The 16,084-nt window shown below is 51.5% G+C and overlaps 1 protein-coding gene across 1 annotated transcript in view; it reads right to left on the bottom strand.

Annotated features, from left to right (window-relative positions):
* Positions 1–4,989: 4,989 nt before the first annotated feature.
* The window catches only part of CERKL (CERK like autophagy regulator), a 139,501-nt gene continuing 128,406 nt past the window's right edge, over positions 4,990–16,084 (bottom strand). The window contains exons 12-13 of the mRNA XM_075001786.1: positions 7,073–7,242; positions 4,990–5,289 (exon numbers count right to left, since the gene is read on the bottom strand). Coding sequence (XP_074857887.1) covers positions 5,208–5,289; positions 7,073–7,242 — 252 coding nt within the window. The 3' untranslated portion in view covers positions 4,990–5,207. The remainder of the gene's footprint in view (positions 5,290–7,072; positions 7,243–16,084) is intronic.

Raw genomic sequence — 16,084 nt, 5'->3', positions numbered from 1 at the left:
ACCGCCCGTGCGGCACCGCCCATAAGCGTGCCAAGCACGGCGCGGACGGGGCCGAGATCCCCTACACGTCAGGGGGCGGAGCTACCCCCTCAAGGGAGGGGGAAGGATGCACACAAAACAAGGCACCGCAGCCCCTCTCCAGACAGGGCTGCAGAGTTGCTTTCTCTCAGCCCTCCGCTCATGCTGCAGACTCCACTGGCTGGGACCACCTTCACCCTTCCTGGGGTTTGAGCCGCTGAAGTACTATCACAAATCGCTCTCTCCAGTGTCCCAGGTCTCTCGACGATCTCGCTCCCCCAGACGCAGAGGGTATGCACAAAGGGAGTGGTCTAGGTCACCTTCCCAAGAACAGTGCCCATGCTGCCATGGTTGCCCCTATCACGCGGGGCATAGACACCACCGGCAATCTACCAGGGAAAGATCCCCACAGACGGTCCCGTATCCCCGAGGGCAATCGCGAACGGGGACAGAGACTCAAGTATCTCAGGGGGAACTGGTTATGGAACCCCGAGATTTTCCCTTGCAAGCTTCCAGCGAGCGGATGTACCATCACCAACAGGAACCGGAAGGGTCCAGAGAGGTGTACCCTAGTGGTTCCTCGCTCTCCTCCCCGGACGAGGCTACGGCCCCGGGGGACGTCCATCCTCCGGACGATCTCAAACAGTTTCAAGAGCTGCTTAAGAGGGTGGCCTTCACGCAAGGCATCCAGACAGCAGAGGTGCAAGAGAAACACCATAAGCTTCTCAAAAATCTGAGACCTCCGGCCTCCTCCAAAATAGCAATACCGCTTGATGAAGCAATCTTGGAGTCCGCCACTATGATATGGCAGACCCCTACAACTATTCTGCCTGTCCACAAGAGAGCGGATAAGAAATACTTTGTGCCGGCGAAGGGCATGGAGTTCCTGTTCAGCCACCCACAACCAAATTCCTTGGTGGTGGAGTCGTCGCAACAAAGATCAAAGACATCTCAATTCAAGACAGGGGGAACAGACAAAGATGCCAAGAAGATAGAGTTGTTCGGCAGAAAGGTCTACTCCTCCTCCACTCTACTGTTGCGAATGGCGAATTATGCAGCGCATTTAGCGAACCATAATTTCGACAACTACACTAGGTTAACCTCCCTCATGGACTCGCTTCCAGAGGACAAGAAACCGGTGCTCAAGGCCATCGTGCAAGAAGGCTACGCGGCCTCGAGGACGGGAGTTCAGATCGCCCTGGATGTTGCGGACACAGCAGCATGCTCCACAGCTACGGCAGTGGTGATGCGAAGGGAGTCCTGGCTCCAGACTTCGGGTATACCGAGGGATCTGCAGGCAAAGATAGTCGATCTTCCCTTCGACTCGCAGAAGCTGTTTGCGGAATCAACTGACTCGGTCCTTCATTCCAGTAAAGATTCAAGAGCCACTTAGGACCCTGGGGATTTACACCCCTCCATACAGAAAGAAAAAGTACTACCCTCAACAAAGACGGTACCAGTACCAGCAACAGCGTCCCCAGAACCACAGGGGTTACGAGCAAGGGTGACATGAACAGCACCAGCAGTACAGAACTCCCAGGCGACGTTCCCAACAGAGCCGTGCGTCCTCGGGGCAGGGCCAAAGGCCACAAGTTTGACATACAGATCCAGGGCTGCGCCATCACTACCATCGCACAAGGTCATCCGAAGCGGTTATTCCACCATCGCCTCCGACCATTCTACGACCAGTGGCAAAGGATCACCACAGACAAATGGGTGCTGGAGATCATAGCCATGGGGTACGCCATCCCCTTCCAGTCGCTCCCACCGCCACGACCTCCACCCAGGCCCCACCTCCAGGAGGCCTCCCACGTAGCGAGGCTCAAGCAGGAGGTAGACCATCTCATGCTCATAGGGGCAGTGGAAAGAGTGCCAGAGCAACTGCAAGGGAAAGGGTTCTACTCGAGGTACTTCCTCACGGAGAAAAAGACAGGAGGCTGGAGGCCCATCTTAGATCTTCGAGGCCTCAACCGGTACCTGCGCAAGCAACGCTTTTGGATGATCACAATCGCCTCCATCCTTACGGCACTAGACGATGGAGATTGGTTCGCAGCCCTCGACTTACAAGACGCGTGTTTTCACATAACTATCCATCCGGCTCACCGACGATTCCTCCGGTTCATGGTAGGCAAAGAACATTTTCAATACAAGGTCCTACCATTTGGCCTCTCCTCGGCCCCCAGAGTCTTCACCAAGACCTTGGCAGTGGTGTCAGCCTACCTGCACAGACAGGGGGTATTTATATTCCCGTATCTGGACGACTGCCTACTCAAAGGGGCCTCGAAGGAGGAGGTACTACGCATCATACGCGTCACAGCAGGCACGTTCTCTTCGCTCGGCCTGGTTATCAATCTGGCAAAATCAAAGATAGACCCCACACAGGACATAGAGTTCATAGGGGCACGCATAAATTCTATTACAGCAAGAGTGTATCTACCAGAGACTCGCTTTCGGGCCATCGGCTCCCTCGTGCAAGTCATCACCTTCAGCCCTACGGTGCCGGTCCTGATGTGCTTACAGCTGCTGGGCCACATGGCAGCAGCGACGTTCGTAGTACAGAACACCAGGGTACACATGCGCAGCATGCAGCACTGGCTGGTGAGCGTATACAAACCGGCAGCACACACCATTCACAGGGTGGTGTCGCCCACAGCAGAGGTGCACAAATCTCTGCAATGGTGGGTAAACCCCAAGAACTTGCTAACAGGGGTACCCTTCCACCAACCACAAATATCGGTTTTTCTTACTACAGATGCCTCCCTCATAGGGTGGGGAGCACACATGGGCAAAGAGGTGACTCAAGGGCTGTGGTCCTCCACGGAGCAGTCACTGCACATAAATATACTGGAGCTCAGAGCAGTGTTCAATGCCTGCAGACACTTTCGAGACCATATACAAGGCAAAGTAGTCGGGATCATTACAGACAATACCTCCACCATGTTTTATATAAATCGGCAAGGAGGAGCTCGGTCCCGTGCCTTATGTGCAGAAGCAGTCCGGTTATGGAACTGGTGCATCGCCAACAATATAATCTTGAAAGCCTCGTACTTACCAGGCGCTCACAATGTGAAGGCAGACCAGCTGACCAGGTGTTTCGCACTCATGCACAAGTGGCAGATCCGTCCCGATCTGCTACGACCGATTTTTCACACATGGGGTTTTCCCCAGATAGACCTGTTTGCCACTCAACACAACAAGAAGTGCCCACGATTCTGCTCCAGGGCAGGACTGGGACGGGGGTCCCTGGGGGACGCATTTGCGATCTCCTGGAGGGGCCCCCTGCTTTACGCTTTTCCTCCCACAGTGCTGATCCACAAAGTCTTGCAGAAAGCCAGGAGGGAAGGAGACCGAATGATCCTGATAGTCCCAATGTGGGATCGACAGCAATGGTTCCCCCTACTCCTGCGCATGTCAGACCATCCACAGATGCCCCTTCTGGTGGCGCCGGATCTGCTCACGCAAGCCCAGGGGTCCATAGTGCATCCGCACCCCCAAGGCCTGCGACTACAAGCGTGGTTAATCCATGGCTCAGCTCCCTAGAGAGCACATGTACAGAGGAAGTGCAACAAGTCCTAGAAAGTAGCAGGAGGACTTCCACCAGGAAGACCTACAAGCAGAAATGGACTCGCTTCATGGCATGGTGTTCTACCAAACAGCTAACCCCCCTTTCGGTGCCTATACCTGTAACACTAGAGTATTTACTGGACCTCAAGAGAGGAGGACTCTCACTATCCTCGTTTAAGGTCCACCTTGCCGCCATTTCGGCATTCAGACACGAAGAGGAACGGCACACGGTGTTCGCCCGTCCCATGGTTACCAGGTTCCTCAAGGGGCTGGTAAACCTATACCCCTCTCGGAAACCGCTTCCACCTTCGTGGAACTTGGACCTGGTGCTTAATGCGCTAACGGGACCACCGTTCGAGCCTTTGGCCGCGGTTTCCGTCCGCCTCCTTACGATAAAGACGACCTTTCTTCTCGCAATCACGTCAGCTCGCAGGGTGAGCGAGCTTGCGGCAGTTATTGCAATGCCACCCTGCACTGTTTTTTCCAAGGAGGCGGTAACCATACGGCTGCATCCAGCCTTTGTTCCTAAAGTTTCTTCTGAGTTTCACATTAACGAACCTATTGTTTTACCCTCGTTTTATCCAAAGCCTCATAACTCTAACAAAGAGTTATGGACGTGAGGAGGGCGCTAGCCTTCTATATAGACAGGACCAAGTCCTTCTGGAAAACGGATAGACTCCTAGTCTCTCTCGCTCCCAAATCGAAAGGAGAAGGTCTCTCTTCGCAGAGAATCTCGAAGCACATCGTATCCTGCATAAAAATGTGCTACGAACTCAAAAAGACTCCTTTACTGGCCCCGCCCAGGGCTCATTCCACTAGGGCGGTGGCGGCATCAACAGCCTTTTTCAAGGGCGTTGCGCTAAAAGACATTTGCAGAGCGGCGACCTGGTCATCCTATGACACCTTCACCAAACATTACGCCCTTCACAGGGTATTCCAAGAGGATACCCGTCTCTCGACAGCGGTCCTCTCGGGGACAAGCTGCACATAATCCGATTACCCACCTCCTATCTTGGGTTACTGCTGGGTAGTCACCTAATGTGGAGCACCCATGGGGACACTCGAAGAAGAAAGAAAGGTTACTCACCGTAGTAACGGTGGTTCTTCGAGATGTGTCCCCGTGGGTGCTCCACTACCTGCCCATCCTCCCCGCTTCGGATCTTTGTTTAGTGTTTTGCAGGAGCATTCGAGGCGGTTGGTCAAGGAACTGGCGGGGACCGGATCACGCACATGGCCAGGAGTGCACAAGGGAGCGGTGCGCACCGGCGCATGCGTGGTCCGGCAGAAACTGCTTGGAAGATCCAATCTGCGGCGCCGGGCAAGCCCGACACCTAATGTGGAGCACCCACGGGGACACATCTCGAAGAACCACCGTTACTACGGTGAGTAACCTTTCTTTTTCAGGTTTTTAAGGTTAAAACTAAAAACAGTGTGTGACAATGACAATTATTTTATTTGATATATTAATATTGCTAGTTTTATATAAGCAGCCTAATTTCAGTCTTGGTCCTTCATCTGTTGACTTCACTGGGTGAAAGAAAGGGCCCTACACACTCTTCAGAGATGAAAATAAGTCTTTACATGCAGAACCTGCACCATAAAGCCAAATTTCTTCATAAATTACTCTACAAACAACTGCACGTTGCTTTAGAATCATCCAGTTCATCAATGTTCTCTCCATAAAGATTTATAAGTTGTGGATGTACCCTGGAAAGTGAAGAAATAAAAATTCAGTAACTGTTGTAGTTTTCATGCGACGTCTTCTTTGAGGACACATTTATATGAAATGATACGGAATAAAATTAAGATGAATTATATTTGTGCTTATTCCAATCTTACAGTTACTAAAAGCTTCTGAGAGAGAACCTTGTTAATATTGAAGTTTGGGGATGTGAGACAGAAAGAGTCAACATGCCTCTTTCATTCTCCCACACCTTGTGTTATGATAAGCATCCTACCATCTGCTCCATGTTTTTGGTTGGTCACATGACATTACTGGAGGACAAGATCAGTCCCCTTTCCATTACAAGGATTGCTCAGTTGTGTGCGTTCATGTACTGTCCATTCTTTAACCATTCTCAAGAAGCACTAAGTACCTACAATTAAACAAATTCTGTTGCACAACATCTCATAATGGATTAACTCCATAAAATAAATAAAAGGTGATGGGAGTGTCACTTCCAAACAGTTGACTTAAGTCTGATTTCAGAAGTAAGGATCTGGGTGGTATGAGTTCCTCCTGAAGCTGTTTCTTCAATAAAGGCTTTCTTTTCAACCTGAAATAATGCCTTCTGCCTTATAAATGTAGTATAATGACAACCTTCTCTCTAGTACAAACTTGGCTCACTTTGAGCGACAGGGTCAGAACTCTGTTTTACGATATGGGGATTAGAGAGTGAACAGCAGTGAAATGTGAATATTTGCATTTGCAGCATTTCCCTATACAGGATTTAGAATATGGGAATCATGGAAAATTTGTGGTAATCTGTTAAACATCCAACTCACACTAGGCCCAGTTTTTTAGATTATGTCAAACACAAGCATTTATAAAATTCTATGAGTTCAACAAAATAATTCTATACAAAAATTCTTCTTTTACTTTTATAGCCTCAAGGCTGACAGAAATTCTGTTTTTTGCTTGTACAATAGACTGAGCTGCTAACACTCACATGGAGGACCCTTCCATCCTCAACAAGGCAGGGCAGCTATACTGCCACAGTATTAATTGAATGTGTTTGAATTTGCAAAGACAGATGTACAATGTCCATAGTGTGCTGGATTCTGCCCTCTAATAACTGGTGCAATCCTTAGTAACTGAAAAAGACCAGAATTCTGATCAGAATTTTCCAAATCTGAAGAAGTGGGTCTGTCCCATGAAAGCTCATCACCTAACAAATTATATTGTTAATCTTTGAAGTGAGGACTGCTTTTTGTTTTACTAGGGACAAAGTAATTGTGAAGGAAGACATGAAGAGCTCCAACAACTGTCACTGGTGGAAAGAAGGAACTCAGTGGACATTAGGTCAGCAGGGGTATATACAGATGAAGCATGGTGGTGTCATTCTGGGGATGGGGGTGTCCATGGCTAAGCCAACAGGGTACCACTATGGAAAACTTTTCCAGCAACTGTGCATGCAGTATTCATGTACACACATACTGGCATGCTCATGAGCAGTCACTTGAAGAACAACATACAATTTCAGAGCACAATCTCTAAGATATGCACTAATTACTGATGTATTATACTATTGCATTCTTTTGAGAATCACTTTTTAATTATGGAGTAATGCAGATTGGTCTGACAATTTTAGAACAATTTTTTCTACAGTAAACTTTGCAGGAATCTTCTCTCTTCTACACAAGAAAGAGGTAACTACAGTTGGTCAAATCTAGCTGGGGTTTTGCTTGACGATGCTTGCAGACTGGACATCACATGAGACAGGTCAATAATCTAATTTAGCAAATCCTACGTTACTATACTTAGACATACCGAACATGAACCTCGGATGCTCCTTCCATTAAATTGCCATCTATATTCCAAGGATAATTCCCTTCTTCAGAAGTAGCATGCAAATTTTCTTCAGTGCCATACACAATTTTAGTTCCTGGTTGGACTTTTACTTCCTGAACAGCGTAAGTATCAACAAAGGGAAAATTAAACTAGAACAAACACAAATATATATTAAAGTCAAAAAAGGTTACTCAAAATGGGTTCCTTAGCAGTTAATATTGTGAAATTAACAGCTTGCTTTAAACTTGTCAAATACACTAGAAACTCACACAAACTGACAGAAGTGAATAATTTAAGGAAGAAAAAGCACAGAGAATATTTCCTACAGTAAATCTTCCCAGGTACAACAATTTCAAAACAGCTATTTACTTGGACTGTGTAGAGGTTTATATCCTAGCTTAATATTTAGACTATTTAAACAAAGATCTTCAGGGGAAACATTATAGCTTCCTCTGTGTTGTGAAATACCTACCTACCAAATTTCAATTTCTATTATTCCCATATTTTTAGATTTATATGAAAAGTATGCAAACATGTCAAAATTAGCTAATCCTAAAAGATGAGACACACAGTTTTGAACTTTCCATGGTAGTTTAGATCAAGAGATGATGTCGTTTTCATTATTATTTTGTAACAGAATGGTTTTGTCTTAGGCAGAGTGTAGTGAATCAGTATGGCCTCCTGCTGAGTCAGAGGCAGAGGAGGCTGCGCAGAGGCCCTGGTGGGCGGGCCCGGAGCCAGAACACCAGTGGCCCGCCCCTCAGAGGGCGGGGCCCAGGGCTAGAAGGGCCAAGGGCAGGGCTCGGGACCCATTAAAGCCTGGGTCTCTGGGCAGGGAGGAGGCGCCTGCACGAGCTCCCCAGCACCAAGGGCAGAGGGCCTGTCGCTGCCCAGCCAGGCCGGAGGAGCAAGCCCCCAGCGGCCCAGAGCAACCACGGATCCAGATGCCCCAGGGGACTACCCGGACTTCCCAGACCTGCCAGGACCCTCACGCTGGTGGAGACCCCCCGCCTTGGAGGAAGCCCCGGGCGCGGCCAGACCGGCGAGGGTGAGTGACCACAAGGCCCCAGGAGCAGCCTGCCCCAGAGTCCCAGCAGACCGCTGCAGCCCCCAGGCCCAGGATCGCCTCGGGCCCACCGTGCTACCGCCGCCCGACTATCCCAATGACATCGACATGAGTGACTGGCCGGAGCCCCTGAAGGTGGACGATTTGGAGGAGACCAACCCCGTGGGACCCCCTGACCAGATGGACTGGGACCTTCCCCCGGTGGAGGCAGAGGTAGGAAGTGGCCCGGGGAACGACGCTCCCGAACCCATGGCAGTGTGTTGCGGCCTGGATCCCCACTGCCGTGGTCGCGTGTGAGCGACCCCCAGCGCCCCGGGCCGGGTCGCAGTGGAGTGGGAGGGCCTGCGACCCCCTACCCCCTCCTTGACAGGGCCAGCCTGCGCTGGGCCTGTGCTCAAACCCTTGTGCTGTTGCCCTGCCCCAAACTGAGGGCTGGGCCTGTGCTCAAACCCGTGTGCTGCTGCCCCACCCTGAACTGAGGGCTGGGCCTGTACTGTGTTGCAGTTGTGAACTGCTGCCCCGCCCTAGACTGAGGGCTGGGCCTGGACTGTGTTCCAACTGTGAACTGCTGCCCCGCCCTAGACTGAGGGCTGGGCCTGTATTGTATTGCAACGGTGAACTGCTGCCCCGTCCCGAACTGAGGGCTGGGCCGGTGTTATAACCCTCTTTTGGTTGCCGCCCGCCCTAGGCCAAGGGCTGGGCGTCCCAGGACTCCTACACAGAGAAATATCTAGAATTACCCAGAAGACAGTGGATCTCTCTTGCGAAAGTACTCTCTATGACATTAAGACAAACAGGGAAAGACAGGGAGACTGAGACATCTCACATAGAGAAGGCAGGATTTGCAGAAGAGTCCCCAGAGTTTTAGGCTTCAGTGGGCAGCAGACTGGACATCATGAAACCCAAAGCACTCTGATCAAACAATGCCTCAGACAAAAGACAAGCATTGTTCAGACTTACAAGCTTGACATATATAACATATATAAACCCTATACACTATGCTTCATAGACTGAAAAGCTAGCTAATTTGAGTAGGAAAAATTTTAGAAATCAGGAGCAAGGAAACAAGGGCTGTGTCTACACTAGCTCCCTACTTTGAAGGGAGGATGGTAAGTAGGCTGTCGGGAGATTATTAATAAAGTGCTGTGCTGCATGTGCTGCACTTCATTAAGCTAATTCTCCCCCGCAGCAACTCCGAAGCGTTAAACTTCAAAGTGTCGGCTCGTGTAGCTGCGGCTCACCCACCAGTACTTCGAAGTGCCTGGGCAACTTTGAAGTCCCTTTACTCCCCAAGGTGTCTTGGTGACTTTCAGGTATGAGGCAGCATGAAATTGTAATACTTGGGAAAAAAAGTACAGTATTCAGATTCACAGATGAAAAACATTATGGCTATGTCTACACTTACCCCTTCTTCAAAGGGGGCAAGGTAATCAGGCTGATGGGAGCTTACTAATAAAGTACTGTGATGAATATGCAGCACTTCATTAAGCTAATTCTCCTCCGCAGCAACTTCTAAGTGGCAAACTTCAAAGTGCTGGCATGCATGTAGCCACAGGCACTTTGAATTGCCTTTACCCCTCCAAATTTCGAAGTTTGCCACTTAAAAGTTGCCATGAGGGAGAATTAGCCTGATGAAGTGCTGTATATTCACTGCAGCGCTTCATTAGTAATCTATCAGCCTCATTACCATGCCCTTTTTGAAGAAGGGGGCAACGTAGACATAGCCTATGTGACCACTAAGTATTGCATTACGTTAATGCCAAAAGGTTCCAGTTTAATGGTGTTTATGTCGGTGCAGTGCAAAACCTCTAGTAAATATCCATATACGTAAAGCAAGAGACATTAACTACCCATTTATCATTAATTTGTTCAATCATGTACATTTTACGGGCAATCTATTTCCTGGACAGAACAAACTAAAATCTTGACTCTGGCTTTGAGCCCATGAAACATATTGTTTATATTCAAGCCAATGTTCATAATTTAATATTCTGTTTTGCTTTGAATAGTGACTCAGTAGAAATGGTATCATTGGATTCTATTATTATCCAGCAATTAGATACAGACACATTTGCTCAGTTTACAAGTGGTGTATTTTTCAATTTCGAAGTGCTGCGGCCGCCTGCATGCTAATGAGGCGCTGAATATGTATTTCAGCACTTCATTAGTAAACTTTGAAATGGCCATTTACATGGCCATTTCGAAGTTTGGGGCTAGTGTAGACACGGCCTGGAATTTATAAATTCAATTTTGACTATCCTCACCTCCCCACATGCTCCTCACAAAGTTGACTTATTGCTGCAACACTCAACAGGCAAACATCGACTGCTGCATCCATGCATTGTGGGAACCTATCATCCTACAGTTCCCTCATTCCCGTAGCATTCTGGGTATGCTCGCTTGTCTTTGACGTCATCTTCCCACATTGCATTTTCCTCATTCCCCTCCTGTGCTAAGCAAACATTCATTTTTCCCATCGGAAGGAAGGAAAAAGAAAAGTTACTCACCGTAGTAACGGTGGTTCTTCGAGATGTGTCCCCGTGGGTGCTCCACAATAGGTGTCGGGCTCGCCCGGCGCCGCAGATCGGATCTTCCAAGCAGTTTCTGCCGGACCGCACATGCGCCGGCGCGCGCCGCTCCCTTGCGCGCTCCTGGCCATGTGCGCGATCCGGTCCCCGCCAGTTCCTCGACCAACCGCCTCGGCTGCCCCTGCAAAACACTAACAGAGATCCGAAGCGGGGAGGATGGGCGGGTAGTGGAGCACCCACAGGGACACATCTCAAAGAACCACCGTTACTACGGTGAGTAACTTTTCTTTCTTCTTCGAGTGTCCCCGTGGGTGCTCCACAATAGGTGACTACCCAGCAGTAACTCAAGATAGGAGGTGGGTAATCGGATTATGTGCAGCTTGCCCCCGAGAGGACCGCTGCAGAGAGATGGGTATCCTCTTGGAATACCCTGTGAAGGGCGTAATGTTTGGCGAAGGTGTCGTAGGATGACCAGGTCACCGCTCTGCAAATGTCTTTTAACGCAACGCCCTTGAAAAAGGCTGTTGATGCCGCCACCGCCCTAGTGGAATGAGCCCTGGGAATGGCCGATAAAGGAGTCTTTTTGAGCTCGTAGCACATTTTTATGCAGGATACAATGTGCTGTGAGATTCTCTGCGAGGAGAGACCTTCTCCTTTCGATTTGGGAGCGAGGGAGACTAGGAGTCTATCCGTCTTCCAGAAGGACTTGGTCCTGTCTACGTAGAAGGCTAGCGCCCTCCTCACGTCCAGGAGGTGTAGGCACGCCTCTTTGTTGGAGTTATGAGGCTTTGGATAAAACGAGGGTAGAACAATAGGTTCGTTAATGTGAAACTCGGAAGAAACTTTGAGAACAAAGGCTGGATGCAGCCGTATGGTTACCGCCTCCTTGGAAAAAACAGTGCAGGGTGGCGTTGCCATGACTGCCGCGAGCTCGCTCACCCTACGAGCTGACGTAATTGCAAGAAGAAAGGTCGTCTTTATTGTAAGGAGGCAGAGGGGAACCGTGGCCAAGGGCTCGAACGGTGGTCCCATTAGCGTGGTAAGCACCAGGTCCAAGTTCCACGAAGGTGGAATCGGTTTCCGAGGGGGGGTATAGGTTTACCAACCCTTTGAGGAACCTGGTAACCATAGGGTGGGCGAACACCGTGTGCCCTTCCTCCTCATGTCTGAATGCCGAGATGGCCGCAAGGTGGACCTTCAACGAGGATAGCGAGAGTCCTCCTCTCTTGAGGTCCAGTAAATACTCTAGTATTGTAGGTATAGGCCCCCAAAGGGGGGCCAGCTGTTTGGTAGAACACCAAGCCGTGAAGCGAGTCCATTTTTGCTTGTAGGTCTTCCTGGTGGAAGTCCTCCTGCTACTTTCTAGGACTTGCTGTACTTCCACTGTGCATGTGCTCTCTAGGGAGCTGAGCCATGGATTAACCATGCTTGCAGTTGCAGGCTTTGGGGGTGCGGGTGCACTATGGACCCCTGGGCTTGCGTGAGCAGATCCGGCGCCACTGGAAGAGGCATCGGTGGACGGTCCGACATGCGCAGGAGTAGGGGGAACCATTGTTGTCGATCCCACGTTGGGACTATCAGGATCATCCGGGCCCTTTCCCTCCTGGCTTTCTGCAAGACTTTGTGGATCAGCACTGTGGGAGGAAACGCATAAAGCAGGGGGCCCCTCCACGGGATCGCGAACGCGTTCCCCAGGGACCCCCATCCCAGTCCTGCCCTGGAGCAGAATCGTGGGCACTTCTTGTTGTGCTGAGTGGCAAACAGGTCTATTTGGGGAAAACCCCATGCGTGGAAAATCGGCCGTAGCAGATCGGGACGGATCTGCCACTCGTGTGTGAGTGCAAAACACCTGCTCAGCTGGTCTGCCTTCACGTTGTGCGCACCCGGCAAGTATGAGGCTTTCAAGATTATATTGTTGGCGATGCACCAGTTCCATAAGCGGATTGCTTCCGCGCATAAGGCACAGGATCGAGCTCCTCCTTGCCTGTTTATATAAAACATGGTGGAGGTATTGTCTGTACTGATCCCGACGACTTTGCCTTGTATGCGGTCTCGAAAGTGTCTGCAGGCATTGAACACTGCTCTGAGCTCCAGTATATTTATGTGTAGTGACTGTTGCGTGGGTGACCACAGTCCTTGAGTCACCTCTTCGCCCATGTGCGCTCCCCACCCTATGAGGGAGGCATCTGTAGTGAGAAAAACCGATATTTGCGGCTGGCGGAAGTGTACCCCTGTTAGCAGGTTCCTGGGGTTTACCCACCATTGTAGGGATTTGCGCACTCCAGCTGTGGGCGACACCACCCTGTGAACAGTGTGTACTGCCGGTTTGTATACACTCGCCAGCCAGTGCTGCATGCTGCGCATGTGTAACCTGGCGTTCTGTACTACGAACGTCGCCGCTGCCATGTGGCCCAGCAGCTGCAAGCACGTCAAGACCGGCACCGTAGGGCTGAAGGTGATGACCTGCATGAGGGAACCGATGGCCCGAAAGCGAGTCTCTGGTAGGTATACTCTCGCTGTAACCGAGTTTATACGAGCCCCTATGAACTCTATGTCCTGTGTGGGGTCTATTTTTGATTTTGCCAGATTGATAACCAGGCTGAGTGAAGAGAACGTGTTTGCTGTGACGCGTATCATGCGCAGAACCTCCTCCTTCGAGGCCCCTTTGAGCAGGCAGTCGTCCAGATACGGGAAAATAAATACCCCCTGTCTGTGCAGGTAGGCTGACACCACTGCCAAGGTCTTGGTGAAGACTCTGGGGGCCGAGGAGAGGCCAAACGGTAGGACCTTGTATTGGAAGTGTTCGTTGCCTACCATGAACCGGAGGAATCGCCGGTGAGCCGGATGGATAGTTATGTGGAAGTACGCGTCTTGTAAATCGAGGGCTGCGAACCAGTCTCCATCGTCTAGTGCTGTAAGGATGGAGGCGATTGTGGTCATCCGAAAACGTTGCTTGCGCAGGTACCTGTTGAGGCCGCGAAGGTCTAAGATGGGCCTCCAGCCTCCTGTCTTTTTCTCCGTGAGGAAGTACCTGGAGTAGAACCCTTTCCCTTGCAGTTGCTCCGGCACTCTTTCCACCGCCCCTATGAGCATGAGATGGTCCACCTCCTGCCTGAGCCTCGCTACATGGGAGGCCTCCTGGGGGTGGGGCTTGGGTGGAGGTCGTGACGGTGGGAGCGACTGGAAGGGGATGGCGTACCCCGTGGCTATGATCTCCAGCACCCATTTGTCTGTGGTGATCCTTTGCCACTGGTCGTAGAATGGTCGGAGGCGATGGTGGAACAGTTGCTTCGGATGACCTTGTGCGATGGTAGTGATGGCGCAGCCCTGGATCTGTATGTCAAACTTGTGGCCTTTGGCCCCGCCCCGAGGACGCACGGCTCTGTTGTGAACGTCGCCTGGGAGTTCTGTACTGCTGGTGTTGTTGATGTCGCCCTTGCTCGTAACCCCTGTGATACTGGGGGCGCTATTGCTGGTAGTGGTACCGTCTTTGTTGAGGGTAGTACCTTTTCTTTGTGTATGGAGGGGTGTAAATCCCCAGGGTCCTGAGTGTGGCTCTTGAGTCTTTACTTGAATGAAGGACCGAGTCGGTTGATTCAGCGAACAGCTTCTGCGAGTCGAAGGGAAGGACAACTATCTTCGCCTGCAGATCCCTCGGTATACCCGAGGTCTGGAGCCAAGACTCCCTTCGTATCACCACTGCCGTTGCTGTGGAACGTGCTGCTGTGTCCGCAACATCCAGGGCGATCTGAACTCCCGTCCTCGAGGCCGTGTAGCCTTCTTGCACTATGGCCTTGAGCACCGGCTTTTTGTCCTCTGGAAGCAAGTCCATGAGGGAGGTTAACCTGGAATAGTTGTCGAAATTATGGTTCGCTAAGTGCGCTGCGTAATTTGCCATGCGCAGCGTTAAAGTGGAGGAGGAGTAGACCTTTCTGCCGAACAGCTCTAGCTTCTTGGCATCTTTGTCTGTTCCCCCTGTCTTGAATTGAGATGTCTTTGATCTTTGTTGCGACGACTCCACCACCAAGGAATTTGGCTGTGGGTGGCTGAACAGGAACTCCATGCCCTTCGCCGGCACGAAGTATTTCTTGTCCGCTCTCTTTTGGACAGGCGGAATAGTCGCAGGGGTCTGCCATATCGTAGTGGCGGACTCTAAGATTGCTTCATCAAGCGGTATTGCTACTCTGGAGGAGGCCGGAGGTCTCAAATTTTTGAGGAGCTTATGGTGTTTCTCTTGCACCTCTGCTGTCTGGATGCCTTGCGTGAAGGCCACCCTCTTAAACAGCTCTTGAAACTGTTTGAGATCGTCCGGAGGATGGACGTCCCCCGGGGCCATAGCCTCGTCCGGGGAGGAGAGCGAGGAACCGCTGGGATACGTCTCTCTGGACCCTTCCGGTTCCTGCTGTTGATGGTACACCCTCTCGCTAGAGGTTTGGGAGGGAAAGTCTCGGGGTTCCATAGCCAGTCCCCCCTGAGATGCTTGAGTCTCTGTCCCCGGTCGCGATTGCCCTCGGGGGTACGGGATCGTCTGTGGGGATCTTTCCCTAGTAGATTGCCGATGGTGTTTATGCCCCGCGTGGTAGGGGCGACCATGGCAGTATAGGCACTGTTCTTGGGAGGGTGACCTAGACCACTCCCTTGGTGCATACCCTCTGCGTCTGGGGGAGGGAGATCGTCGAGACACTGGAGAGAGCGATTTTGCATAATAGTCCAGCGGTTCAAACCCCAGGAAGGGTGAAGGTGGTTCCAGCCAGGGTGAGGCTGGTTGCAAAAATGGAGAAGGGGGCTCTGGGTAGGTTAGGGGGGACCCCTGCCTTCTGGTTGGAGTCTGCAGCATAAGCGGAGGGCTGTGAGAGAGCAGCTCCACAGCCCTGTCCGGAGAGGGGCTGCGATGCCTCCTCTTGTGTGCAGCCTTCCCCCTCCCTGGAGGAGGTAACTCCGCCCCCTGACGCACGGGGGATGCCGGCCCCGTCCGCACTGTGCTAGGCATGCTCGAAGGCGGTGCCGCACATGCGGTGTCCCTCGGGGCCTGCAGGCTGTGTGCCTGCGCGCTCTGCACCGCCAGTTCCCTGGGGGTCGGTGCCGCTGCCTGCGGTGCCGCCGGTACCGGCACTTGTTTAGCCGCCGCCTTGCCTGCGGTGCGGGGCGGCTGGCTGATTATCGGAGGCTGAGCCGCTTCCACGTGGCTCTCCGTGCCGCCGCCGATCAGCTGTTGCTGCGGCTGGGGGCTGCTCGCTCCTCCCGTCCCACTCGCTGTTGCTGCCGGCAGGGATCGGGCTGGGGAGGCTTTCCTCCGTTTTTGCGCTGATGGGGTGAGGGAGGCAGCTTTCCTTTTATGGGCCCCGGAGGGTCCCTCCTGCTGCGGCCGCTCCAGCACGTCTGGCTGGAGGGCCTTGT

The sequence above is a fragment of the Carettochelys insculpta genome, chromosome 8 (genome assembly GCF_033958435.1).
Source record: "Carettochelys insculpta isolate YL-2023 chromosome 8, ASM3395843v1, whole genome shotgun sequence".
Classification (NCBI taxonomy): Eukaryota; Metazoa; Chordata; order Testudines; family Carettochelyidae; genus Carettochelys; species Carettochelys insculpta.
Note: the sequence above shows the minus strand (reverse complement) of the source record. Positions and strands in the feature narration are given on the sequence as shown.